We start from the raw sequence: 25918 nt of genomic DNA, 5'->3' as shown, positions 1-25918 counted from the left end.
ATTTGTCAAGCACATTTCAGTGGCAAGGCAGTTCAAAGTGCTTTACGTCATAAAAGCATCATACATTTATCGATAGTGAAACATTTTGTCAAAATCCATAATCAAAATGATCAAGGAAATAAACATCAAATACGTTGATCGTTGTTGCAGCTGCTGCTGATCAAAGGCAGAAATCATCAGGTGGGTTCTAGTTTAGATTGAAAGGAACTCAGTATTTCGTTTTTTTCCAGTTTTCTGGAAGTTTGTTCCAGATTTGTGGAGCATAGAAGCTGAATGCTGCTTCTCCTCGTTTGGTTCTGGTTCTGGATGCAGAGCAGAACCAGAACCAGAACCAGAAGACCTGAGGGGTCTGGAAGGTTGGTGCAGTGATTTATCAGCTGTTTTACAGTCTATTCTCTGAGCTGCAGGGAGCCAGAGGAAGAACTTGTGAAAATATTCAAGGTGTGTGAATACTTTAGGAAGGATCTGTAGTGCAACGTTACCGGATCTAGTGTGGTTCATCACTGTACCAGTATGCTACAAACTGGAGTAAAAGAATCAAGTGATGCTATCAGTCTGCTTAATTTCAGAAAGACTTCTTTTCTTTTTCATTTTGCTTATTTAGTGTGTGACTGATCATCGGTTCAGAATGACCAAAACCAACAATCAAACCTTCCTGCTGCCTGTTCCTGCCGTAGCAGGAGGCATATGACCTGGTCTGACTTTTGCTGTTCGGACGTTAATCTGCACAGATCTACTTTCGTGAACAGTATGGGAGTAGGAGCGCCTTTATGTATGAATATTTTGCAGCAAGAGGCCATAAAGTCTGAAAGCTGTAAGCTGATTAGAGCTGAGGAACTCCAAACGGAGTCTGTGTGTGCGTGCGTGTGTGTGTGTGTGTAGGGGAGTACAGTATGTGCTTGTACCTGGAAGCTGAAGTTACTGTGAGTGCTTATGAGTGACCTGCTTTGCAACTTTTTAAATATTTTTGGTCTGTTAGAGATAAACACCAACTGTGCGCAGCATTAAAGGTGTGTTATGTATCTCCAGATGCCTCATGTACAAGTTACATTGACGAAGTTTGTGTTTTTGTGACATGTGAGCCCAACAGTCAGTGTATGGGCGGAGAGTCCTCCAGAGCCCTGTGGTGTGTGTCGACCCTCTTCAAAGCCTCTGGCTGCTTGTTGCTTTGGAGACTTTTTGTTGCTTTCCTGATCGACTGAAAGGCGGAGCAGCCGCACAACAAACTATTTATTGCTAGCTGATACTACGAAGCTGGAAGTAATCCCTGAGGAGGACGACATTAGGGACGTACGTGAGAAGGTGTGACAGTGAGTCGTTTTGAGCCGCTCAATGAGACGTGAGCTGAGGACTCTGTCTTATCAGGCGGACAGGAAGCTAAAGACGCATCTATCCTGAATCAGACCCAGTGGATGTCTCTCTTCGTTTGGATCTTGTTTGGATCCAGTGAGCATCAAATATGACCTCTCACCTGACCTTACCGGGCTCCAGAACAGGTAAAGATTTCAGTAAAAGGAACAATGTACAAGTAGCCGTGTTTCATTACAAATGTGCATAAAATCTTTGTCACTATTCTGCTGATGTCGAAATTTCGGAATTGTGTTGCTTCTGTTAAATGAGAAATTAAATTAAGATTACATGAGAATAAGTTTGTTCATGCAGTACGTCGTTAAAAATTATGGCAGCAAAGGATTTAAACATTTACATAAAAAATAGTCATAATTCAGTCATGGTGCAAAAGCTCATCATCTATCAGCCAATCAGAGGAGTCTGATCCCGGCGCCTCATTCAGGTGTCTGAGAGACAAGTCCTGCCTACTTGAGAGCGGTTACATATGTGGCATCTTAAGAAAATTGTAGTCTGTGATTTTGCAGAAGAGCTGTGAATTTAACACGTTGGAATGACAACATTTTATGAACTGTGATGCTGTGAGAGCAGCCAGCTGCACAATGTCTGAAAAAAACAAAAACAAACCATCATCCTGATGCTACTTCCTGTCTTCTTCTTCATTGTTTTCACCAGTAGTAACATCCAGCTGTTGATCACATGACTAGTGTGATGCGAAAAAATTGTTTCTATGGCAGTTTTGTGAAATTCATCTATTTTGACATGGCATCATAGTGCAAAAACCTTTTATCAAAAAATGTGAGTTTTTTAGACATCGACATTTATTTTTGTAATTTCAGTTTGTGCAGTTCTTTGTTTAACGGAAACGCTGCGAGTGAGAAAGAAAGGTTGCATGTCTTTGGACTTATAATGTCAGAAGTATAATGTGCAGACGTTTGTCCTGACTGTGAGGTTAAGCTTTGCTGCCTGTTTGCTTGTTCATTAGGCACTCAGACCTTAGCACCGACAGTTAGGAACAGAAACATTTTTTGTTCTAAGACAACATCACAGCTTGTCGGCCATAATTCCACTGTGAAAACTAAAACCCACTGCTTATGCTACATGGAAAAACTGTCATGTCACCAAGATCAATATAGCAGAATGAGCTCATTACCTTGGAAAGCCAGAGCTATTCAATACACTCTGTTGCCACATTTAGTGGCAACAGAGTTTAGTGGTTCTCTGTTGCTTAACCCTGTAGTGGCTTAAGCTGATTTTTTGGGGCCACATAATCATTTCAGACAGGCAGATTTGAAGGATACATCAATGTTTGTGGGTTCCACTTTGGCAAGTGATTGATGCAAAAGTGTTAGCTGTAGTTTTGATAATAATAAAGCATAAGCTGTCCATATTGGGAATGTTTTGCACAGAAACAGAGAATCCTGTTGTTAAGCTCCAGCATTTTAAATTCTCAGGTCATGATTTAATACCTGCTGTCTGCCCAGTCTTTCATGCAAACACACCACACAGAGAAATGCCATTTGTTTAACAGTGCAGATGAGGATGCAGATTTCATTTTGGTGTAACGTCAATTAGAACTTCACTTTTTCAAAGTTTGTACACATTGTTTCTGTGAAAAACATCCAGTACTTTAATGAATCAGTCTGAAAGTTTCCAAACAGCTCAAAGTTTGAAAGGAAGCATTTATGCAAAGTATTACCATGGATCTCCTTATAGCTACTTGATAAGGTTAGCATGAAATTCTGGATTAACTTAGACTTCAACAGATTTCTACGCAGAGGCTAAATGTATTTGTCAGTGACATCTGAGTCACTGTTAAATGTAGCTGTAGCTCTGATTTTGATATTTAACCCAGTTTGAGACCAAACCAAACATTCTGGTCTACGGTTCTCTATGTTTAGACTAAAATGTATGCATCTGAATAAGTTAGTTAATGTGATATTTCATTATAAAATATGCCACGTCATCATACTCCTACTACTACTTGATCCCATCTTTTCCACCAGTACTAGCATCCGGTTGCTAATCATGTAACTCATGATCCAAAAAGGGTTTCCACTGCAAATTTGTGAAATACACTAATTTCAGTAGTCATAAAACCACCTCATGCCAGCACAAAAAATCTTATCAAAAAATTTGAGTTTTTTTTCAAAATTATGTTTTCATTGAGAAAATTTATGTTTTTAATTCCAATTTGAGTCATTTAAGGCTAGTAGATACAGTCACTGTTCCTCATCAACAGAATAACTAAAACAATGGCTCTGTTGGTGAAGGAAGACTACAGATCGGATGAACACAATACATATTGCTGTATTGTTTTATTTTCAGAACAATTTTTATCATAAAAAACCTACCAGATATTTGCTGAATAATTTACTGTCATAATCTAAAATAGTCCTGTTATAGACTTTCAGTCATGCTTGTGGTATAATTGATGCCCCTATGAAATCTATCATCATTTGATCAAGTGGTTACATGGAATTGATCATCCTGCTGAGGCAGAACGTGTCGACTGTGTTTTTCCTTCTTTAGAACTGATAGCTTAGTTCTGCAGTGAGGTCAGTAAAGTAGAATGATGTTCTCTTTCTCATTTTTCCACAAAAAATGACCCAAAATGTTGCAAAAACAACACATGCCAACGTCCTACCCCCTCTTCCTGTGGGATTATGGTGGCTGCTCAGAGGTCAGCCATAAATAGGTACCCAGACTCTGAGCTGGCCAAGTATCTGAAACAGTGATTATTGTTGGGGACATTGTTTTGAACTAAATACTGCTAAATACTAAATACTGTAATTGTTACATGCAACACAAACCCTTTGTAAATAAAAATTAATTCAAACGTTTCATCATGTTCATCAGTAACTTCCTTCAAGAGGAACAAACTGATGTTCAGGGACGTTGTGTGTTCTGGCGTGCGAATGAACTACAGCCTCCTGGCTCAGGGTGGTAATGGAGATTGATCTGTCTAAAATAAAATTAGAAAGAGGTGTCGGGTGATGGATCTCACATGGTCACCAGATAATCAGTACAGACACTAAAGTTTGTTTGGTAAAGATGAATAATGTGTTTCAAAAGGGCAGTATTATGCTAAATTAACTTTTCTAACATACTGACATCAGGTCATTACTGGGGTGTTGCCTCGATTTTTCTCATGTATGTTTGAGAAATCAAGCAAAATTGTGTTTTGCCTACATTTTGGTTTCGTATTTGGATCGTTGTTGGTCTGTTGCCTAGCAATCAATATAGGAGTGATTGGCTTCAGTCACTCACAACATGGCTCCTCTGTTAACCTTTAACAAAGTTTTTACCAGTGTTGCTCTGAGTAGTTCGTATGATGAGCTCAGATGAACAGTTCCACCAGCTGCTTGCTAATTGATGCTGGCTAGTCTGTAGGAGCTGCGTGGGGGGAGTCTAGGGAGAGAGCTGCTCTGTGAGGGGCAAGCTAGGAAACTTGGAAACTGCAGCTCTGAGGAGGAGCTTCATCCTCGAAGGCTATCCAGATACCAGTGACCAGTCAAGCAACATTCACATAACAGTTCAACCGAGGGCTGGAGTCAAGAAGTGAAGGCAAATGTCTCCCTGCAAACAAAATGACTACATTTTTGTCTCATGTCCATGAGAACCAATTTCAGCACTTTGGATGAAGTATGTGAGAGTCTTTAGTCAAGTGATCTTACCTCCTTATTGGAAAGCTAAGCAATTATCTAAATTAAAATCGGAATCGATTAAATAAGGTGATCTATAAACGTTATGCAATAATCACTGTCCACCATTTAGGTTTGGATGAGCTTTGCACCCAATCTGTCAGGACTGCAAATAAAACCTGAGACTGATTGTGTGTATCTGTAGTTTCTCCAGCTGCTGAGCGTCTCCGCCACATCCTGGGTGAGGATGACACCACCCCAACACCAACCATCTTCACTGAGATGGACACACTGCAGCATGATGGAGAAGAGCTGGAATGGAAAGAGTCTGCCAGGTACATTTATCACAGAACCACAAGTACCAGGAAAGGACCAAGGTGGCTGTTGCTTTAGGATTTCAGGTCACCTTTTATAGGGCCTAAAGGTTCCACTTGGTTCCTCGAGGCCAGTGAGTAAAAGCAACCCAACACTTCATGTGACTAAAGCAAAGGGAAAATCAGCCTTGCTAACTGAAACACTAATCGCTCGCCAATATCCATCTATTTCTAGATGGATATTGGCTACAAATATCCATCTCTCTGTCTCTCTCTCGGAAGATAAAAACTTGAACGTTATTTGCTAAGTTGAGCTGGTCCTCTTCAGGTGGGTGAAGTTTGAGGAGAAGGTGGAGGAGGGTGGAGAAAGATGGAGCAAGCCTCACGTCTCCACGCTGACCCTCCATAGCCTGTTTGAGCTCCGGACCTGCCTGCAGACAGGAAGCATTCTGCTGGACCTGGAGGGCTACTCACTGCCACAGATCGTGGGTGAGTCTCACAAGATATGTCGTTTAAATCTTTAAAGGATAGTTTAGGTTTCTGCCAAGGAGTGTAAAATGGTATAAGGGTTTTTATGAACTTACCAGAACTACTTCAGAACATTTTTAGTCAAGTATATAGCAAAAGTAGTCAAGAAATTGCTCAAGTAAGAGTAAAACAGTATTTGGTAAAAAGTCTACTCAACTGCTGAGTAACTGATCAAATACTGGTCAATACTTTAATACTGAAAAATTACATCATCAGATGGATCAAAATATAAAGTTAAGAGGGAATTTTGGTATTTTAAGGATCAAAATGACAATAATTCATACAAGTAACAAAAACATAAAGTCAGGCAAAAAAAAAAAAAAAAAAAAAAAGGTTTCCAAATCAGTTTGTTTTAATATAAAACCTATGAAACTTTAGCAACAACTGCAGACACAGGTGTGTGTCTGTCTGGTGAATTTTTGGTTAAAACATGTTTGTTTCTCATTCAGTGAGTAAAGAATCCAGAAGTTTTACTCAAGTAAGAGTAGAAATACTTCATAATGAAATTTCTCAAGTAAAAGTAAAAAGTACAACGTAGTAAAAATACTATTAAAAGTCTCTTTTTTTAAAAGTTACTCATGTAAATGTAACTGAGTAAAAGAAACTAGTTACTACCCATCTCTGACTGTGGCCAGAAAGTAGAGTTTTATGACATGGCACTTATAAATATTGCAGATATTAAGACTCAATATATCGTGAGGCTCTATTTTACAGAAAGGATTCAGATAACTTAAGAAGTGGATCAGAACATTTGCAGAACAAAAGGAAAAGACAATAAGTCCTGTTCGCACTCACTGGTAAATGGTAGAAGTTGTTGTTGATATTTACTGATTAGGAAAAAAGTTCAACCCAGTGCCAGTGTCTGGTTACCTTAGTCTTAAGATTCTGTGGAGTAAAAGCTCCAAATATTCCCATAAGGAGACGGTGAGTTCATGTTCTCTTGGGGGAATATTGCTAAATAATCTGAATGCTAAATGCATAAACATTTTGCTTCAGAGGAGATTGTGGATCGTCAAATAGCCGACGGTCTTGTTCCTCCGGATCTGAAGGAGAAAATCATCTTCGTGTTGCTCAGAAAGCATCGTCACCAGACCAAGAAACCAATCCATCGCTCGCTGGCAGACATCGGAAAGTCCTCCAACACACCCTCCAGTAAGCGTTTACATTTTATTTACAAATCAACAAAAAGAAGTCTATAAGTTCAAGATCATTTCCAATCATGCTGCTTCCCTTGTATTCTGCCATCATGATGATCACCAGTTGCCCCTCTCTCCTTGTGAAATCAGCTTTTCTCTGTTCATTGTTTCCATATCTGCTGCTGGTCTGTCAGACCGTAGTCCTCAGGTCAATCTGACTCGTAGTACTAGCTCAGCTTCTGGGATCCATCGCTCCACTGAAGACCTACGCTCTCGGCAGTCAAGCAGCCTTGGCCACCTGCGTGAGTCTCAACCACACACACACACACACACGCACACGCACACACACACACACACGCACACACACACACACACACACACACACACACACACACACCCACACACACACACACACACAAACGCTTATGTTCTAGCCATGTATGAAAGAAAATGAAATAATTAGGGGTGTAACGGCTATGTCCAATGATATCTGCTATCCGACTGAAAACAAACCGTGGTGTGTTTATTAAGTGGAGCTACTGGTGCCTGTTAAACAGCTTAAACAGCATTTATTAATCTCTTCAGAGTTGCTATAGAGACCTGGAATATAAAACAATTAACAGCTCGCCCATTCTTGCTGTGGTTTGGTGTGGAGTGCTGCAGAAAACACTCTACTGTCATGGCACTTTAATGAATCAATAAATATACACAGTAACTAATGTATGGCTGAAATATGAAATCTGTACTGATAAAATTTGGAATGTGCTGCTACCCCCCTAAAAATACAGATGTGGTAAAATTAATTGGCAGCCATGTTAGGAAGGTGCTAATGCGGTATATAGCTTTGTTAAACAATAGGAGTTTTACATATTTGTTACAATTGTCACCATATCGTGGCAGTATAATTATAAGACAGATGACCTGTGGGGAAAAAAAAAAAATCAAGCTTCTCCACCTAGTGCTACTATTGTCACCTGCAGAAATGCACCGCTCCCGCTCAAAATCAGCCAATCAGAACCAGGAGGAAAGTCTTTGCACTATCAATCAAGCTTGTGTACAAGCTGCTCAGTGTGCTAATGGTGGAGGAACAAATTATTGTTCCAGGAAAAATGTTTTTCTGCCGTCATCAGTGGCTATGCTAACTAGCTTTAGCGTTGATCCAGAAGAAGCAGTGGCATTGCAGACAGCATGGGGGAGAGCTTGAGCAGCTCTAACTAAGACCCTCCTCCTGGCTCTGATTGGGTGTTTCTGACTGAGCTGTGTGTGTCTGTAGCTAGCACAGGGATACCATACTGTCACAACATAATGAAAGTTTTAAAAAACAGATTATTTTATGAAAGTTTGTTTGGATAGCACATTTCAGCAACAAAGCAGTTGAGGTAAATTAACTTCTGATTGCAAACATAATATTGCACTTGAAATAAAATAGAAATTCCAACTTTCTATTTGATTGTATCCACTGCTGACCGTTCAACCAAGAGAACAGCAGAGGCTTTTCCTGGGATGCCTGAGAATCAGCTGATTGCCATGTAGATGGAGGAGGGATGGCGACACGATGCTGCACTCTGCTGCTGTTCTTCAGCAGAGAGCTTCCTTATTATTATCCTGCCCACTGAGCATGCTGGGATGCATAAACATATCCCCCAAGTGACTTCTGTATCATTTCTGCTTTATACATCATTCAAATAAAAGTCATGGGTTTTAAATTCAAGTTCATAGAAACTCTAAAAAGTAAAGTTTCATTGGAGTAAGTTTACATTTACTTTGAAAGAATTGTAATTTTCCAGTTATTTGACAAACCTGTACTCAAATGAAAGGTTGGATTTTTCTAAAATATTCAAGGTGAGATTATGTTAATGCAATAACACACGCATTGTACTTCTTCACAGTCTTTTAAACCTCTCAGTTTCTTAAGTTGAATGTGTTCTTTGATTTAGTCAACACCGTTTTTCCACAAATTCCACCTCTGGTTGCTGCATGATTTCAACACTTATTGCTTTCCATATGCATGCATGGAAAGATCTGCGTGTGCTTCACATAATTTACGGTGCATCCGGAAATTATTCATTTTCCCACATTTTACATTACAGACTTCATGTTACAGAAATCAGATTTATGCAAGTATTCACAGCCTTTGCTTGATAATTTGTTGATCTGTTTTGTTGAGAACCTTGGTGGCCTACCTGTACCTGATGTAATAACTCGGCACATTTCAATATGTAATGTAATGTTGATCTGTTTACATTTGAACATCTCTGTGATGCCAGAATAAGTCTGCTCTTTTCTCCACAGATCCTGCCCAGAGCCGAAGCATGAATGATATTTCAGACACGCCGAGTACCGACCAGGTGAATGTTGTTTTACTGTATTTTGTGTAAAAGGAATTAGTGCGTTTATTTTTGCCATTTTTTATTGCCTTTATTTGATGAGCATTTATAATTTCAGTGTTGCTATTTGTATCTCAACCAAGAACAACTGAAGGAAATGACATGAAAACCTCTGTAGAAGACACTGAGCACAACTTTCTTCTTCACAAAATGTACATAAAACTGGAGTGGTGTCAGATTTTAGTAGTTGTGGGATTTCTTTTTTGTCGTTGGTAAAAGACCACGAGACATTTTCTCCCTCTAGTGCTGGCCTTGCACATTTGCTTTGGTTGAATTTACCCAGAATGCCCTGCGCTAAAGTCCGCTTCCTGCTGGTATCCACATAAACATTTGAACCGAACCAGAGTTCACTCCAAACTGAGACCGAGGTTTGAGTTAGGCTTTTTGGTCCTTATGCCTTCACAGCCGACCAAATGAACCTTTATAGGCAAATGAACTGGAGTTTGATTAAAACTGACAAAAACTAGATTAAAACGGGGATGGTGCTCTACTAGAAAAACTCTGACTTCTTCAGAACATTTAAAGAAACAGCTGTAATTTAAAACATCTAGAACAGACTATAAAATGTGCAGTCCTCTTACAAAACAGCTGCACATTTAAACAGTTTGCAAACCATTGAAACCTTTCCCTGGACCTTTTTCAGTCTGATCGGTTCTTTTCTCACTATAAAGATTTGAGACCATGATGTGACCATGAACTGTAGCTTTAAATAACTGCTACTTCCATCAGTTTATAATACATGGCAAAAAAACAACAACAACAAAAACATCGGCAGTTCTTTGAGGATTTTCAAAGTTCACAAGAATTGCTTGTTACATTAGCAGCAGAAATCATGTGGTGTTTGAAATATGTGGACACACTTCAAAGCCAGCAATAACGAAACATTCACATGTGACCGACTGAGAGGAGGTAAGCATTTGTTCTGAAAAGCTGGCTTTGTACCTCCGAGTTTTCTTTGTTCTTGATAGTTTGCATAATTACGGGATAAAGTAGCGGACGTGCTATCAAATATTTGCAACATTTCAAATCATCGCAAATAAATATCCAAAAGAATAAATGCAGATGGAAGAAAAAAATATGGCCAAGTGTTTGCGTGTGTGTGTGTGCGTGTGTGTGTGTGTGTGTGTGTGTATATGTTGTACTGTTTGTTTAGGACCAAAGTGCAAAGGCGGGCAGTGAAAGAGGACCAGCTGGTGTATTGACTCTGAAAGCAGCATTAACAGATTATGAAGAGATTTTGATTTAAGCGCCCACCGCTCCACTGCCACGTGCTTTTTGGCAGAGAAACAGGGGTACACAACAACAACGCTGTAACATAAAGTTACAGGATTTTTTTTTTTTTACTGTATCTATGTTTGCAATTGTGAAATAACAAAGCAGACAGAGCCCAGTTGGAATGTAGAGGCATAAAGCCCATTTAGTAATGCAAACACAAGAGTTACGGTCACTCTACAACCGAGCAGCTGGCTGTGTACTTCAGTATGCTTAGTACTGCTACTAATGAGAGTAATTACTTCCCAATGATCAAAAATGTGTTGTAGTGTCAGAAGAACTTACTAGTACGTCTTCAAGAATTACAATATTGTATATATTATTTAAGTGCAAAATTTGTTGCCATTCATCTTAGAAAGTGAAGCGGTCATTTTATAGAGATCCATTACACATGCAGCGAGATATTTCAAGATTTTACTTTTTAAAATGTTCATGATGATGAGTGTCAGGTAAAGAAAACCCAAAATTCCCAAAGAAAATGAAAATGTCACATTAGACCAAATATTTAACTACAAATATCAGATTTTTGAAAAGTATGTTCATTTCTATGTACTCAGTACTTGGTTGGGGCATCAATCCACCATGGCATGGAGGAGATTGGCCTGTGTCACTGTGTAGGTGTAAAGGAAGCCCATGTTGCTGTGAAAGCTGCCTACAGTTCAGTTTAGAGGCTCAGGAAACCTAGCAGGTGTTTTGAGTTAATTAACTAACACCATGAGTTTCTATTAATGATATTTTACACAGCATTCTCATTTTCTGAGACACTGAATTTTGGTTTTTCATTATCTGTGAGTTTGCAGGATATTCTAAACAGAGCATGAGTGTGGGTGTAAGCCGTAATCATCAGAAGTACAAAATGCAAAGGCTTGGAAAATTTTAACGCTACATGTGATAATTCTGAACAAAACACAAGTTGTACTTTTTCAGATAACTGGCAAGAAAAATTGCACTTTTACTTCAAATTCTTTGAGATATACTGGTATTTGAGGGGAAAAAACACTGCATCACTCTTTTGAGAGCTTGCTTCCCTTTTTACAGCTGAAGAATAAGTTCATGAAGAAGATTCCTCGCGATGCAGAAGCTTCCAACGTGCTGATTGGTGAGGTGGACTTTCTGGACAAGCCGTTTGTCTCCTTTGTACGCTTGGCTCAAGCCACCACTCTGGGAGGCCTCACTGAGGTTCCTGTGCCAACCAGGTAGGATCTTCCCTCCATCATCGCTCTGACAAATGTTCTGGGTTTATTAACCACTCTGTTCTTCAGGTTCCTCTTTATCCTGCTGGGCCCTCAAGGCAAAACTAAGTCCTACAATGAAATCGGCCGAGCCATCGCGACTCTGATGGTAGACGATGTAAGAAGCTAACTCAGTTAGACGTTTTCTAGTAAAAGCATTTGATCATTGGTGTGACTGCAGCCTCTTGTTGCCATCAGCTGTTCAGTGACGTCGCCTACAAAGCGCGGGACCGTGACGACCTGATTGCAGGAGTTGATGAGTTCCTGGATGAGGTGATTGTCCTTCCCCCAGGGGAATGGGACCCCAAAATACGTATTGAGCCCCCAAAGAAGGTTCCCTCAGCAGAAATGAGGTAAGTCCTGGGAAGATTGTTTCTATAACAATGTAATGTTCTTGTGAGGATAACACCTGTTTCAGCCGCTGCAGGTATTAGACCTTTGACTCGATTCCGCTGGTCTGGGGCAGGAGAGTCAAGTTCATTTACATTTTGGGTCGAATCAACATCATGGAGGTTGACTTATTAACAAACTGTTAAAATATGAATCAATAGCAGCGTTTGCATTCGATAAGTACTTCTTAAGGTTAAACAATATTGAAAATCTTTTCCCATCTATCAATCCCCTCCAGGATTTCGTGACAGTTTTTGTTTCTAATTTAGAAATATTTGCAAGAAATTTCACAATATTTGCAATTGATGACTGTAAATGTGACTTTTTGTTACGTGTGTATAGACTGTAACTTGTAAGGAAATCTCAAGCAGCAGCACATTAGAAGTAAGAAATACTGCCACCTGCAGGTGGGAGTAATTTGGCAGCAAACGGATCAAAATGCCTTGATTTGATTGATAAAGTAATATTTAAGAGTAAATTTTGTTATCTTGAAGGTTATATTTATGTATATATCTGCATATATAAAAGTCTGGCTGGACTTGGCCCCGGGGCTTCAGTACGACACCATAGACTCTATAGTGTTTAGAAACAGCAAGATTTGGATATTTTGTTTTATAAAGTAGGTCATGATCATTTTATGCAGTATAATTCACTTACAGCATGTATCATTATAGTTTTACAGTTGTAGTTTATAGGTCTTGCAGTCTGAGTATCTCCTAATGGCTAAGAATCTGTTGTGGTGAATAAGACCGAATTGTACTGACCACTGGTGTTACAGGAAGTCAGTCCTCAACCTGAACGAGTTGGGTCAGATGAACGGCTCGGCTGGTGGGGCCGCCGGTGGAGAAGACGACGAGCTTCCTGTTCAGCATGAATTGGGAGAAGAGCTGAAGTTCACTGGGAGGTAAGCAGAAAACTTTAAAAGGAATGTCTGGAACAAATAGTCACAGACGATCTGTAGGATATTCTAAACAGTGTGGCTGTAAGCATGCAGCAATATCTGCTGGAAAAACATGCAGTGCCGTCATCCTACTACTTCCGGTCGTCGTCTTCTTGGTGGTTTGCACCAGTCGCAATATCTGGTTGTTGATCATGTGACTTGTGTGATGGAAAAAAAAGTGGTTCTATTGCAGTTTTCAAGATAAACCAATTTTAATACAGCCAAGAAAAAACCCACCTCATTCTAGCGCTAAAACGTTTTATAGACAAATGGGAGTATTTTTTAAATTGGCATGTTTCCATTAAGCAAATGTATTTTCGAAATGTCAAATGACATAATTATAAAATGCAGCTATTGTCTTTGGGAGGTATTTACATAAGGTTTTATAGCCTATGCTTTCACACTGAGCTCCAATGTGCTCATTTGTTTCTGTGGCAGGAACTGAGTGACTATAGTCTGTATTGAGATTTAACAGCCAAAAATAAACCGATTATTTGAGAGAAACTGCTTCAGAGTGTCCTGGATGCCAGGCTAAGGCAATAATTCATCTTTCAACATGACAACAACCCAAAGCATCCAGCCAAGACAATAAATCAGTGAAATCAGGAGCAATATGTATTTGACCTGGATTAGACCAGCTCTGAACAGCTCTGACCCTAGAAATGGCCGCCTACCAAAGCTTCCTATCCAACCTGACTGAGACTGAAAGGAACTACTGAGAAGAATGAGACAACATACTCAGACTGGTGTGCCAGTCTTGTAGAGACATATCTAACGCCATCGTCCAACTAGGAGGCTGTAAATCAATCAATCAATCAATCAAATTTTATTTGTATAGCACATTTCAGCAGCAGGCATTTCAAAGTGCTTTACATGATTTTCAAAACATCGTTTGACAAGGAAACAGTAAGAAAAATAAAAAGAAAGTAAAAAGAAAAGATGAAATCGTTAAAAAGATTAAAAACATCAAATACAATAAGTAAAGTGCTCCAAACACATAAAGAGCAAAGACTTAATGCTTATGTACATGTGATTTATTCATTTTTTTTAAAACCAGGAACATACAGCACATCACCCAGTAACCCTTCCACTGAGAGAATAGACTTTAAAATACTGTTGTTAGTTTATAAATTACTGAACATCTTAGCAGCCCTATACTGTACATTAAAGATCTGCTGCTGTTGTATCAACCATCCAGACCTCTCAGGTCTTCTGGTTCTGCTCTGCATCCAGAACCAGAACCAAACATGGAGAAGCAGCATTCAGCTTCTATGCACCACAAATCTATAACAAACATCCAGAAAACTGGAAAACAGCTGAAACACTGAGTTCCTTTAAATCAAGGCCTGTTCAAAGTTGCTTTTGCCCCATAATAAATAGAACATTGACCAACATATTTTATGTGTGTTGTTGATTTTGACGATGGCATTTGATAAAACATAATGTCTGTTTCTGGTTTCACAGCTGTTGACTTTATGATGTTTTCATGATGAAAAGCACTTTGAATTAACTTGTTGCTGAACTCTGCTTTATAAATAAATTTGATTGATTGATTGATTGATTGATTGATTGAACTTGTGTTGAACTTAATCCTGTATGTTTTCCAGATTTTGCGGTGGCCTGTGGCTGGACATCAAAAGGAAGATCCCTTTTTACTGTAGTGATATCTATGATGGCTTCCATATCCAATCCATCTCTGCAGTGCTCTTCATCTACCTGGGCTGCATTACCAACGCAATCACCTTCGGCGGACTGCTGGGAGACGCTACGGACAATTACCAGGTTAGTAAATAGGAGTAATGCCTACTTAATGCTGAAAGTAACAGAGCAGAAGATTTAACTGACTGCAGCACACGTTTGACGATCTACCCATCATCCTTGTCTCGTTCTTCCAGGGAGTGATGGAGAGTTTTCTTGGCACTGCTCTAGCAGGAACCGTCTTCTGTTTGTTCGGCGGACAGCCTCTCATCATCCTCAGTTCAACCGGACCCATTCTCATCTTCGAAAAACTGCTTTATGAGTTCAGCAAGTGAGACAGACGGAAAATATTTCATTTGCTTCATTAAGTTTATTGGTTCAAAATGTTCTCTTGGGATTGTATTGACACTGAAAGAAATTCTGTAACAGAATAAGGTAATAACTAAGCAGAACAGGAGTCCATCAGTAGTAGTTTTAGCATGCAAATTTTTATTTTTTTGTATTATCAAGTGTAAGACATTGTATAATTAACATAATTATACAATGTCTTGCTCTTGACATTTTTTGGCATTATGTTCCCGTCTCTTCCAATTTGCAATCCTCCTTTTTCTTTTTAAAAGAAATCAAAAAGAGAGAAAAATGCATATAATAATTTAACCAAAAATTGGTAAAAGTACATAAACATGTCTAACCTTTAATGGACTTTGCATTACAAGTCCATTAAAAATGCCAACTTTGCATTAAATTATCATAATTTACAAAATCATGCAAAGTTGGCATTTATAATGGACTTTTAATGCAACTTTTAAATCAACTTTGCATTAAAAGTTTCATTTACCGAATGACACTTCATGACAACTGTCATAAACATTCATAAAGACTTTTTTATGTTCATGACAGGTGTTATGTCATGTTTATGACAGTGTCATGTCAGTCTTATGCACCTGGTATTTGCACCTGCAGACTGTGACCCTGGGTAGTTCAAACCCTGGTCAGAAGTACCCTTTATTTTGTGTTTCCAGCGACCTGCCTCCAACATAAAGGGTGCTTTGTAGATAAAATTGGTTGATTGACATAGCACTAACAACCCAAGAGGAGCTCCAGTCCATTTGCCCAGCTGGTTTTACCGCTGTCTGTGCTGTAATGTGGCTGCTGGAAACGACAAGTGTTTTGTTGACTTACGTCCTGTTGACTTGCTGCAGTCTTGTTGGTTGTGCAGGAGGCTCCACTTTTGTTTTTCAAAGATGTGAAGTTGCATATTTGCACATCTTCCATTTAAACAACTAAGATTTCATTATCTAAGAATGATTTTGTGCAAAAAATGTAATGAAACCTATCCTAACCCGTTCAAGGAAGCTTAATAAATCACTTGTAGTATTGCTAAATAATGAACATAAGATGGTGCATTGTGACTGACGGCATCTCCTCTTAGTCTTGCTCTGATTGGCTGCCCTAACAGGAACAACAGCATAGACTACATGGAGCTGCGGCTGTGGATTGGTCTGCACTCGTGTCTGCAGTGTTTTCTGCTGGTTGTTTCTGACGCCAGTTACATCATCAAGTACATGACCCGCTTCACAGAGGAGGGCTTCTCCAGCCTCATCTCCTTCATCTTCATCTCGGACGCCATTAAGAAGATGGTGGGCAGCATGATGGAAGATTTGTAGACATCCTCATTATGAACACACAAACATGTTCTGTTTCCCACAGGTCGCAGCCTTTAAATACTATCCAATCAACCGCGGCTTCAAGCCAGATTACGTTACATCCTACAAGTGTGAATGTGTGGCCCCGGACCAGGGTAAGACTTCAAACTGTCCACAGTTTGTTCTTTTGACTAAAACTCAACGAGAGGAATGTAAAGCATGAGACAGTTTGGCTCAGGTGACACCGCCTGCTGCTGACGAGCATAAAAAAAAGCATCTACTTTTTTTCTGTCTGATTACATAGTCAGGAATGACAACGACCCAAAATTACTGCCACATTAGTTAGAAAGTGGCAATGTTTTGGAATAATCATCAAAAAGCTCTGATTTCAGTCCCAAAGAAAATTACAGAGTAGAATTGAAAAAGCGTGTGGGACAAAGTGCCTACAAAGTGGAGCGAAATCCCAGCAAACCTATGGAAAAATACCTAAAACAGCTGACAAGTCAAAAAGTGAAAGAAAGGAATTTCTAATAAAAATCTATTAAATATATCTAAACCTCTGGATTCTAAACAAATGGGAAAGGTTTATTCTGAGAGGAGAAGGTTATACATAACTGATACAGTGTCTGTAAACTCTGGGGTCAACTGAAAACCATGTTGAAAATTACAATTTAAGGGAAGCAAAAGAAAGCCACTTCCTTCAGTGGCTTTCTTCAGAGCCACTGAAGGAAGAAAAAAAGAATTTTGACTTTTGATTTCAAAAGATTAAAGTCAAAATTCAAGACAGAAGTCTTCTGTAGACATTTAATGTGGTTGATATAAAATCTTTATTTTTTACTCAGTATGTATATTTTTTTGTTGTCTTTTTTTTGCCTCATTTTTGGACGCTGTGTGGAAATGTGAGTAAGTAGCACACCTTGCCAGGCCATGTGATGAGAAGTGATGAAGCGCTCTAAGAATCTGATAATGGAAAACATAAATCATCAACACTGACAGGAATTCTGTCTGTCCTCTCCAGCGTCTGCTGTGGGTTTAAACGTTTCAGCTCCTATGTCAGATGATAACATGACTCTGCTGGTAAGTGACCAACGGCACAAACGTTTTCCATCACATGTGGTTTGCCATCTTATTTGTGAATACAAGGGTGGCTACTTTTTTTTTTTGCTGTTTTTTCTTTTGTTATCGCCGTTTTTTCTTCTGTCTTCTGTTTGCCTTTTCCCCCTCCTCTGTCCTTCCCTCTGGTTTCCTCTGAATCCCTGATCCTCCCGATCCTACGTCTACATCTCCCCATCTCTCCTTTTGCCTGCTCTCCTTCTCGCCTCCTAGTTTAACCTGACAGACCTAGACTGGAGCCAGCTGAGTAAGAAAGAGTGTGTGAAGTACGGTGGTGCGTTGGTGGGGAGCTCCTGTAAGTATGTCCCTGACCTGGCCCTGATGTCCTTCATCCTCTTCATCGGCACCTACTCCATGACTGTTTCTCTGAAAAAGTTCAAATTCAGCCGCTACTTCCCAACAAAGGTAAGACTTATGGAGAAATTCCCAGGTTTTCCCTTTTTAACACTCATGGAACGTCTTTATGCCAATAAGATGCACCTGCATGAGAAAAATGCTTCAATCCTGGAAACTTTGTGGTGGTTCAGTTTGAAGGATAAAGCTGCTGATATTTGTTAATATCACCGTGTTTGTTAATGTTTTATTACATGAACAAACTTATTCACGTGATTTTAATTGTGGTTCTTATTTAATGGAAACACCACAATTGCAATACTGCGGAATATGCAGAATATTAAAGTTTTATGCACATTTGTAATGGAAATGAAACTAGTGAATATAAACTGTACACACTTCTCTTTATTTAAATGAGAATGAGAAAATTATCTCTTCTACCTTTGATAAAACTTTTATTAAGCAGTCATTTAAAAATAATTCTAAACTAGAGAAGAGTCCAGCACATCTTAATAGATGTGCTGTTGCAGTTTGGACTGCCAGTGATAAAGAAATGACTGTTTAAAGCCAAGTCATTCACTGTCGAAGGGAGCTAATAGTTAGCCATGGTGATTTGACAGAAATGATCAAAAGCTGATCTTGAAGTGAAGTTAAGTGATCCAAACAACAACAATCACTCAATCAACTAAAGTGCTGGACAATTTACTGAATACAAAGTTAAAAAAATATTAAAACTGCAACAAAAACAGTTCATATTAAAAATAAATTTGAATAACATTTGCATAAGATATTTTTATGTTGTAAAATAGTCTAGAGATATGAAGAATAGTAATGCATGTCCAGTACAATTCATTAGATTTATTTGCTACCCTTCTCCTGACTGTAGCCATTTGTTTTGATCCATTAAAACCTCTCTGAATATTTAAATAAAGGTTGCAAGTAAAATACCAATAAATGATACCTGAACTGAAATGTAAACTGAAGAGGACTGAACGCTGTTAGGTGAAGGGTGCACACACATACAAACTGGTTATTTCAGCTTTATGCATGTAACAATTCCACTCAAAGATTAATTTGTTTTTCCTTTGATATATATAAAACATTAAACATCAAGAACATTCGGAAGCAATTTATCACCGTCTCATTCTTCACAGGTCTTACTTTTAACACGGGTGTGCAATGAGAAAAACGCGAAAATATGCACATTTCAAAAATTCTGATGTAAAATATCACCAGCTTTTAACCCTTAAAGAAACAGATCACTGTTTAGAGCTGATGCATTCCTTGTTGTCCATGAGTCCCAGTCCTAGGAACCCAATACAACACAATGTCTTCCTTATTCCCTTATCCATCTTCTCCCTGCATGCCCTCTAGCTCCGCTGCCTGATAAGTGATTTTGCCATCATCCTCGCCATCATGTTTTTCTGTGGCTTGGACTGTCTCCTGGAGCTGGACACTCCCAAACTGCACGTACCGACCCAGATAAAGGTCCGATCGTCCCCCAACCAATTCGTCTTCCATTGTCCGTTATCTTTGTGAATGGTGGTTGCATCTCCTTCCCTAATAATGAATGATTTGAAGAATTCTAATCGGTTGTTTTCATGTTAATTCATTATCAGAAGAATTCTTGAACATGTTGTGTCACTTCTTATCTTCCTTTTCTTTGTCTGAATTCTCCCATTCCCATATTTTCTGGGCACATATCGACCATCCTCACTGCTACCCACCCGTCTCTGTCATCCTCTTGCCCCGGTGTGTGTGTTTGTGTGTTCTCCTGCGGGTGGACTGCTAGATGAGGAAGCTCATCAGTGATTTTGCCATCTTCATGTCAATCATGTCCTTTGTGGGTCTGGATATGTTGATGGGCTTAGACACACCCAAACTAATCGTTCCAACAGAGTTCAAGGTATTTCTTTCTTGCTCAATTAAAAGTTGAAATATGTGCATGTTTGTAGCGTTCGGAAGGTGGACGTTCCTTTACTGGATAAATTCTCAAAATGATTGGATCAACGTCTAGCGTTGTCATTTACGATGTCAGAGTTTTCCTCCAATCGACTTCTGTCAAATTCTGGTTCATGTAAGAAAAGTTGATGCACATATTTCCACCCTTCTTGCTGTTTTATTACTTTTCTCTGTGTTTCAAACAGATATTTTGATATGCTGCATCCAAATACCTCTGGCTCTCTGTCTGTATAAAAACATATATAACAATGGTTTCTTCACTGTCTGACACAAAATCGGCCATGTTTTTTTCTGTTTTTGATCAGTTAGGATTACGGTAGTTATTAGCTTTACCGTCTCTAAAAGCTAAATCTGTGCCTTACGTTCCTCAAAATCAGTCGTCGCTCTACAATAAGATCAGCTGCTATTGTCAATATCAAAAACTCACAAGACGAGACAGAAGAGATTGTAAATATTACTTTTTAAATGAATGCAAGTTCACCAACTGATGTATTTCTTTTTATCTCTCCAGACCTTAGATCAGTGCTTCATTTACAGATGGTCCGTTTTTCAATTGTTATTGTTAGAGTTCACTGTGATTGTGACGTAACACAACATACCACTAGACTTCTAGCTGTCGGTTGTCATAGTGATGATTTCTGCCTCTTTCAACGTCTGAACAACTTGCAGTGCTTACATATTCTTTGTGCCTCGTCTTTCACTCTGTAGCCAATTTATTGTTCCTACTGGAAGCCAAACAGACAATTAAAAAGAAGTTGGGGAATCTTCTATTAGAACTTCATCAGGTGGAATCATGTTGACCGTAACTGACTTGTGCGTGAGAGTTAGCAGTTGGTGACTCATGTTTCAGTCTCATGAGATCTTGTATGACAAGATCTTGTTCCGCCCCTAGGTACTACACAGTTACACCATTTGGGAAAACCATGAGGATGATGTCAGTGTTGTAAGCTTCTGATACTGGTGGATTTACTTAAGGCAACACCTCAACACTTAGGTAGACCAAAAGTGACATCAGGAAAGAAACTGTAGATGCACGCCAAGGCAATGCCCAGCAAATCCAGTGTTTAGTAGAGAGATGGTTCTCAGAAGAAGTGATCTGCAATTATCCACTTTTTTCACTTCTGATACAGATATGAGTTATCGACCGATGCTGATCCGATACAGAAAAACAATACTGACTAAAAGAGTTTCTATTTTTAAACAGACATAATTGCACTGAATTACAAACTTATTTGATAACTCTCCACCAATACAGCTCACTTAAACACACCAATAATGTCATAAGCTTGGTCAAACATGTAAAAGATAAACTGGAACAAGCCTTCTTTCAAATTGTTCAGAAAGTGCAATTAGGAATTCTAAATATGATGTAAAATAAATAATAAAGCATGATGTCGCTCAGAGCACGAAACATAGAATTAAACTGGATAGATGTGTTGTTATAGATCTGGCACAAAAGGATTGGCCAGGAAGTTAAAGCTCAACATAAAAAGTTCTTCCAAAAGGATAATGAGATTAAGTATAACACCAAGTTATTTAAAAAGTAGCGGAAGGAAAACAAAGTCCTTGTTCTATGGTGGCCTTTACAAACCCTGAACTCAGTCTGAAAGAAAATCAGTGAGCAGATCTGAGAAGGTATGTGTGAACAAGCCGCTTACAAAGCTGACCCAATTATTACACAAGTTCTGTCAGGACAAATGGGCCAAATTCCAGCAAACTATTGCATGAAGGTTTTGGAAGGACAGTCTACGTTAACCCAAGACATCAAGTTTAAAAGGCAATGTTATATTATTTCTCTCATTATTGTGACTTTTAGCTAATAGAAATTATTTTTGGTATTCCTAACTGATTTAAAATAATGGACATTTGATCTAATTAAACTCCAGACAGTGAAAAACAGAATAAAAAAGATGTATGTTTCATTCTGTTTCAAAACAAATTTTAGCTTATTATGATTTCATCTTACAGTGAGGGAATAAAGGATTCTTTGCATGTGTGCATGTGTGTGTTTGCAAATGATCTTCCCATCAGTGAAGCATGCTTACCTTTCATTCTCGGATGTATTTGTGTGACACAGCCCACGCGTTCGGACCGTGGTTGGTTCGTGCTTCCGTTCGGTAAGAACCCGTGGTGGTGGTACCTGGCCAGCTTTGTTCCGGCTCTCCTCGTCACCATCCTGATCTTCATGGACCAGCAGATTAGCGCTGTCATCGTCAACCGCAAGGAAAACAAGCTGAAGGTCTGAAATCCCGACACTCCTGAACCTCAGAGAGAAGACAGCATTTCAGTCATGACTGAACTAGGCAAAAAAGATCTGGCATTTGGAAATACATTTATTTTGATTTGATTAGGACAGTGCAACATTACTGTAGGTCATAGCAGTGTAAATATGCAGGACTTAGCACAATAGCTACTTTTTATACTTTCTCCTAAGACAAGTGAGCAAAAAACAAGTAAACAATTTCTTATACAATTTACAGGACAGAAAACAAAAGAAAACTAAAACAAAGAAAATATACCAGAGCCTATGCAATAACAGTCTGGTATAACGGAAAACATTATGAATGGTTACATAACAGGTTTGCTTCTAACCGATGCTTGAGCTTCTTTTTCAAATCTGCCTTTTCATGGTCTCTGGTGTGCTGGTGGTCTGTCCCATGGATGAATTTGCCACCTTCTGGCTAAACTCTGTTCTGCGCCTCAGTATGTTGCTTGTCTTCTTCTTCAGTTTTGTTCTTGTTTTCATTTTATTCTCTTAATTACTGCTAATGTGCAAATTAGATTACAAAAAATCATTTCTACTTAGCATCTTTGCTTCTCATGCCTGTCAGTTGCCAAACAATTAGTTTTTTTGTTGTTTTGTTTAATATAAAGAATAACATTAGTGTGACAAAGTGATATAAAGTCCTTATGTGAACATAAATAATGGATTAGTAGTCTTAGAAAATATTTAACTGTCAGTAAGACTACCAAAGGTTTATAGAGAACAGAGAGAGAATCTGTGACTTTTGAGAATTTGAAAACTCCAAAATTATTTTGGATTGTAAGATAAATCCTAATAAAATAAAATAAAAACATTTTTAAAAAACTGTGAATGCTAGCGCACTATTTGAACTGCAGGAAGTGTCAGTGAGATTGTAAATGTGAAAAAACAAACCCTAAATACTGAAAGGAGCTTAGCTTCTCTCTCCATGGAGTTTCCTGGTGTCAAGCATAAGCCTGAGCTAAAATCTGATCCGACTGGTTCTGCAGCTGAATGTTTGTGGAAAGACGGGGAAAACAGCATGTGATGCTTTTTTAATGGATTAGACTTGGATCATTATTTTTGCATTACTTTGCTCTGGCATGACTCCTTGTGGCTGTGCAAATTAAAGGAATGGAGAGTTTTAGCAAAGCGTGCCATTTTGTGGAATTTTCTAACATTAAAAGTTTGATATCCCAGAAATGTGAAACATGGTGAAACATTTCTCAGTTTCATGCTGTCTGGTAACAAGATTGTGAGGTAATTAACTCTGGATTCAGCGTTCTTGGTCTCAACATGCACACACTCCTCAGAGTGAAAGTGTATCACAATGCAGAGATGTAACTGGGTTTGTTCCTCCCCCAAAAACCTTCATTTTTTTCACACTTACACTTGTGTAGCAGATGTTATTCATTATGATTACATGGATGGAATAATTGGAAACAATAACTGCATTTCCATTAACCATATAATTGCGCAGTTTGACATTTCAAAAATAGATGTGCTCAATGGAAACATACTCATTTTGAAAAAATTCACATTTTTCAATGAAAGTTTTGCTGCTGAGGTGTTTTTTTGTATCAAAATTTGTTTACTTCACAAAACTGCAAAGGAAACACTTTTTTTGCATCACACAGTCACATGATAAAAGAGTTGTTACAATTTTTTTTAAAACTGTCACTATGACCCAACACTACAATAAGAGACAGATAATCTGTGGAAAAATTGAGCTCCTCTGTGGTTCTACTGCCATCTGTGGAAATGTGTTGCTGCTGGTCAGAAGCAGCCAATCGGAGGCAGGAGGAGGGTCTTAGTGTTATCAATCTCGGTCATAAACATGCTGTAGCAGCAAGGTGGAGGCTGTGAGCAGTTCGTACAAGAGTGTGATTGACAGTGCTAAGACCCTCCCCCTGGCTCTGATTGGTTGTTTCTGACTGAGCACTGTACCACAGACAGGAGACAGAGGAGCTGGATGTTTATGTAAAATGTTTATGTAAAAAACATACTTTTGCAAAAGTTACCCAGAGCAATTTCCTGATTTTCACAGACTGTATTCTGCGGTTGTAGCCTCACATTTCTGAAATGTTGATATAAAAAGTTTTTGTATTAATTATTTTTGCTGTTATTGTCAAAACAAAATTAAAGTGAGAACAGTAACAATTTATTTAATGGAGCAGCACGAGCCAGATATGTTGAGCCCCATTAAAATGCAGAGTATGTATTTTTTCTAACCAACTCCCTGTGTTTGCATGCGGCTGCAGAAAGGCTGTGGGTACCACTTGGACCTGTTTTGGGTGGGTGTGCTGATGGCTGTGTGTTCCTTTATGGGCTTACCCTGGTATGTTGCTGCCACCGTCATCTCCATCGCCCACATCGACTCTCTGAAGATGGAGAGCGAATGCAGCGCCCCCGGAGAGCAGCCGCAGTTCCTGGGAGTCAGGTAAAACCGTCCTGATGCTGCCACTGAGAAAAACACAGAATCCCTAAGTTTTCATGGTGAAAACGGCCTCTTTCTGAGATTGTATTTGTAATTTGTACGTTTCTTCCCAAAACTCTGCAAATACAATGTTTCAAAAACTGAAGGAAAGCTGATTCTACTTGTCTCTGATGGCATTACAAGAATGTCTGGTCATTTGTAGGGAGCAGCGGCTGACAGGCATTCTGGTGTTTGTGCTGACTGGACTCTCAGTCTTCCTCGCTCCCGTCCTTCAGGTCAGTGGAAAGATTATGAAGAGAGTAACTTCCATCATTACATCACTTCTTTTTCTTTGACTCTTTACCGCATTGCTGTTCTGTACAGTATATCCCAATGCCAGTCCTGTACGGAGTCTTCCTTTACATGGGAGTGGCATCACTGAGTGGCATTCAGGTACGTGAAAAGGCTATTTTTTATTTTATTTTATGTTAAAATTTTATTTAATATCGTAAGTAAAAAAACAAAAACAAACAAAAAAAACAATATAAACGTTAATTCTAAAAATTGTGAGTCAATTAAAAACAATGAAATTTAGTCTTTACACCCAATGGGGTGTCCTGGGTGTAAAGATTCGGTATAAACATCTGATCATGTAGCAACTTGTCATCCATCTTTGTGTTCCAGTTCTGGGAACGCATCAAGTTGTATCTGATGCCGCCCAAACACCAGCCGGACTTTTCCTTCCTGCGCCACGTCCCCCTGAGACGCGTCCATCTCTTCACACTTGTCCAGATTCTCTGTCTGGCCGTCCTCTGGATCCTCAAGTCCACCTTCCTGGCCATAATCTTCCCAGTCATGGTGGGTTTCATGTCTGCCGTTTTGGTCTGCTTGACAGCTGTGTTTTTCAAGTTAACTTCAGTCGGTTGAGTTGCATGGCTGACAATATCTGGTAGTATACATTCCAATATGGAAACAACTTGTCAATAACAGGGAAGTCAGATATTAATTTCTTATACACATCATTATAACCAGAGTCATCTATGGAAAGCAGCATTCATTTTCCTTGCTGCTGATTGGATGTACCCCCCGGAGTGGAGACTGTTCACATTAGCTTGTGGTGACAATGCTAACACAGTTGTCAATTTGCACATTAGTCACGCCATCCACTTTTTTGCAATTCTGCGATTGCGAAAAATTCCCAGAAAATTCCCAGATCCTCGCATTTTTTCACCTTGATGCACGATTGCGAGTTTATTGTAAATTTTCCGCAGAACTGTCAAAACATTGAGTTTTAGTGACTGCTAACACTCACCTGCAG

General features: G+C 39.0%; 1 protein-coding gene across 1 annotated transcript in view; it reads left to right on the top strand.

The window, feature by feature from the left end:
- The window catches only part of slc4a5b (solute carrier family 4 member 5b), a 34864-nt gene that overhangs the window by 3895 nt on the left and 5051 nt on the right, over positions 1-25918 (top strand). The window contains exons 3-23 of the mRNA XM_014996379.2: positions 5197-5326; positions 5634-5794; positions 6830-6985; positions 7164-7271; positions 9262-9317; positions 11667-11824; positions 11891-11978; positions 12059-12213; positions 13029-13154; positions 14798-14972; positions 15086-15219; positions 16348-16528; positions 16599-16689; positions 17553-17611; positions 17861-18052; positions 19773-19886; positions 22020-22181; positions 24446-24624; positions 24824-24896; positions 24985-25053; positions 25285-25458. Coding sequence (XP_014851865.2) covers positions 5197-5326; positions 5634-5794; positions 6830-6985; positions 7164-7271; positions 9262-9317; positions 11667-11824; positions 11891-11978; positions 12059-12213; positions 13029-13154; positions 14798-14972; positions 15086-15219; positions 16348-16528; positions 16599-16689; positions 17553-17611; positions 17861-18052; positions 19773-19886; positions 22020-22181; positions 24446-24624; positions 24824-24896; positions 24985-25053; positions 25285-25458 — 2741 coding nt within the window. The remainder of the gene's footprint in view (positions 1-5196; positions 5327-5633; positions 5795-6829; positions 6986-7163; positions 7272-9261; positions 9318-11666; positions 11825-11890; positions 11979-12058; positions 12214-13028; positions 13155-14797; positions 14973-15085; positions 15220-16347; positions 16529-16598; positions 16690-17552; positions 17612-17860; positions 18053-19772; positions 19887-22019; positions 22182-24445; positions 24625-24823; positions 24897-24984; positions 25054-25284; positions 25459-25918) is intronic.

The sequence above is a fragment of the Poecilia mexicana genome, unplaced genomic scaffold (assembly GCF_051168715.1).
Source record: "Poecilia mexicana isolate PSO_F unplaced genomic scaffold, ASM5116871v1 scaffold_12, whole genome shotgun sequence".
Taxonomy (NCBI): Eukaryota; Metazoa; Chordata; class Actinopteri; order Cyprinodontiformes; family Poeciliidae; genus Poecilia; species Poecilia mexicana.
Note: the sequence above shows the minus strand (reverse complement) of the source record. Positions and strands in the feature narration are given on the sequence as shown.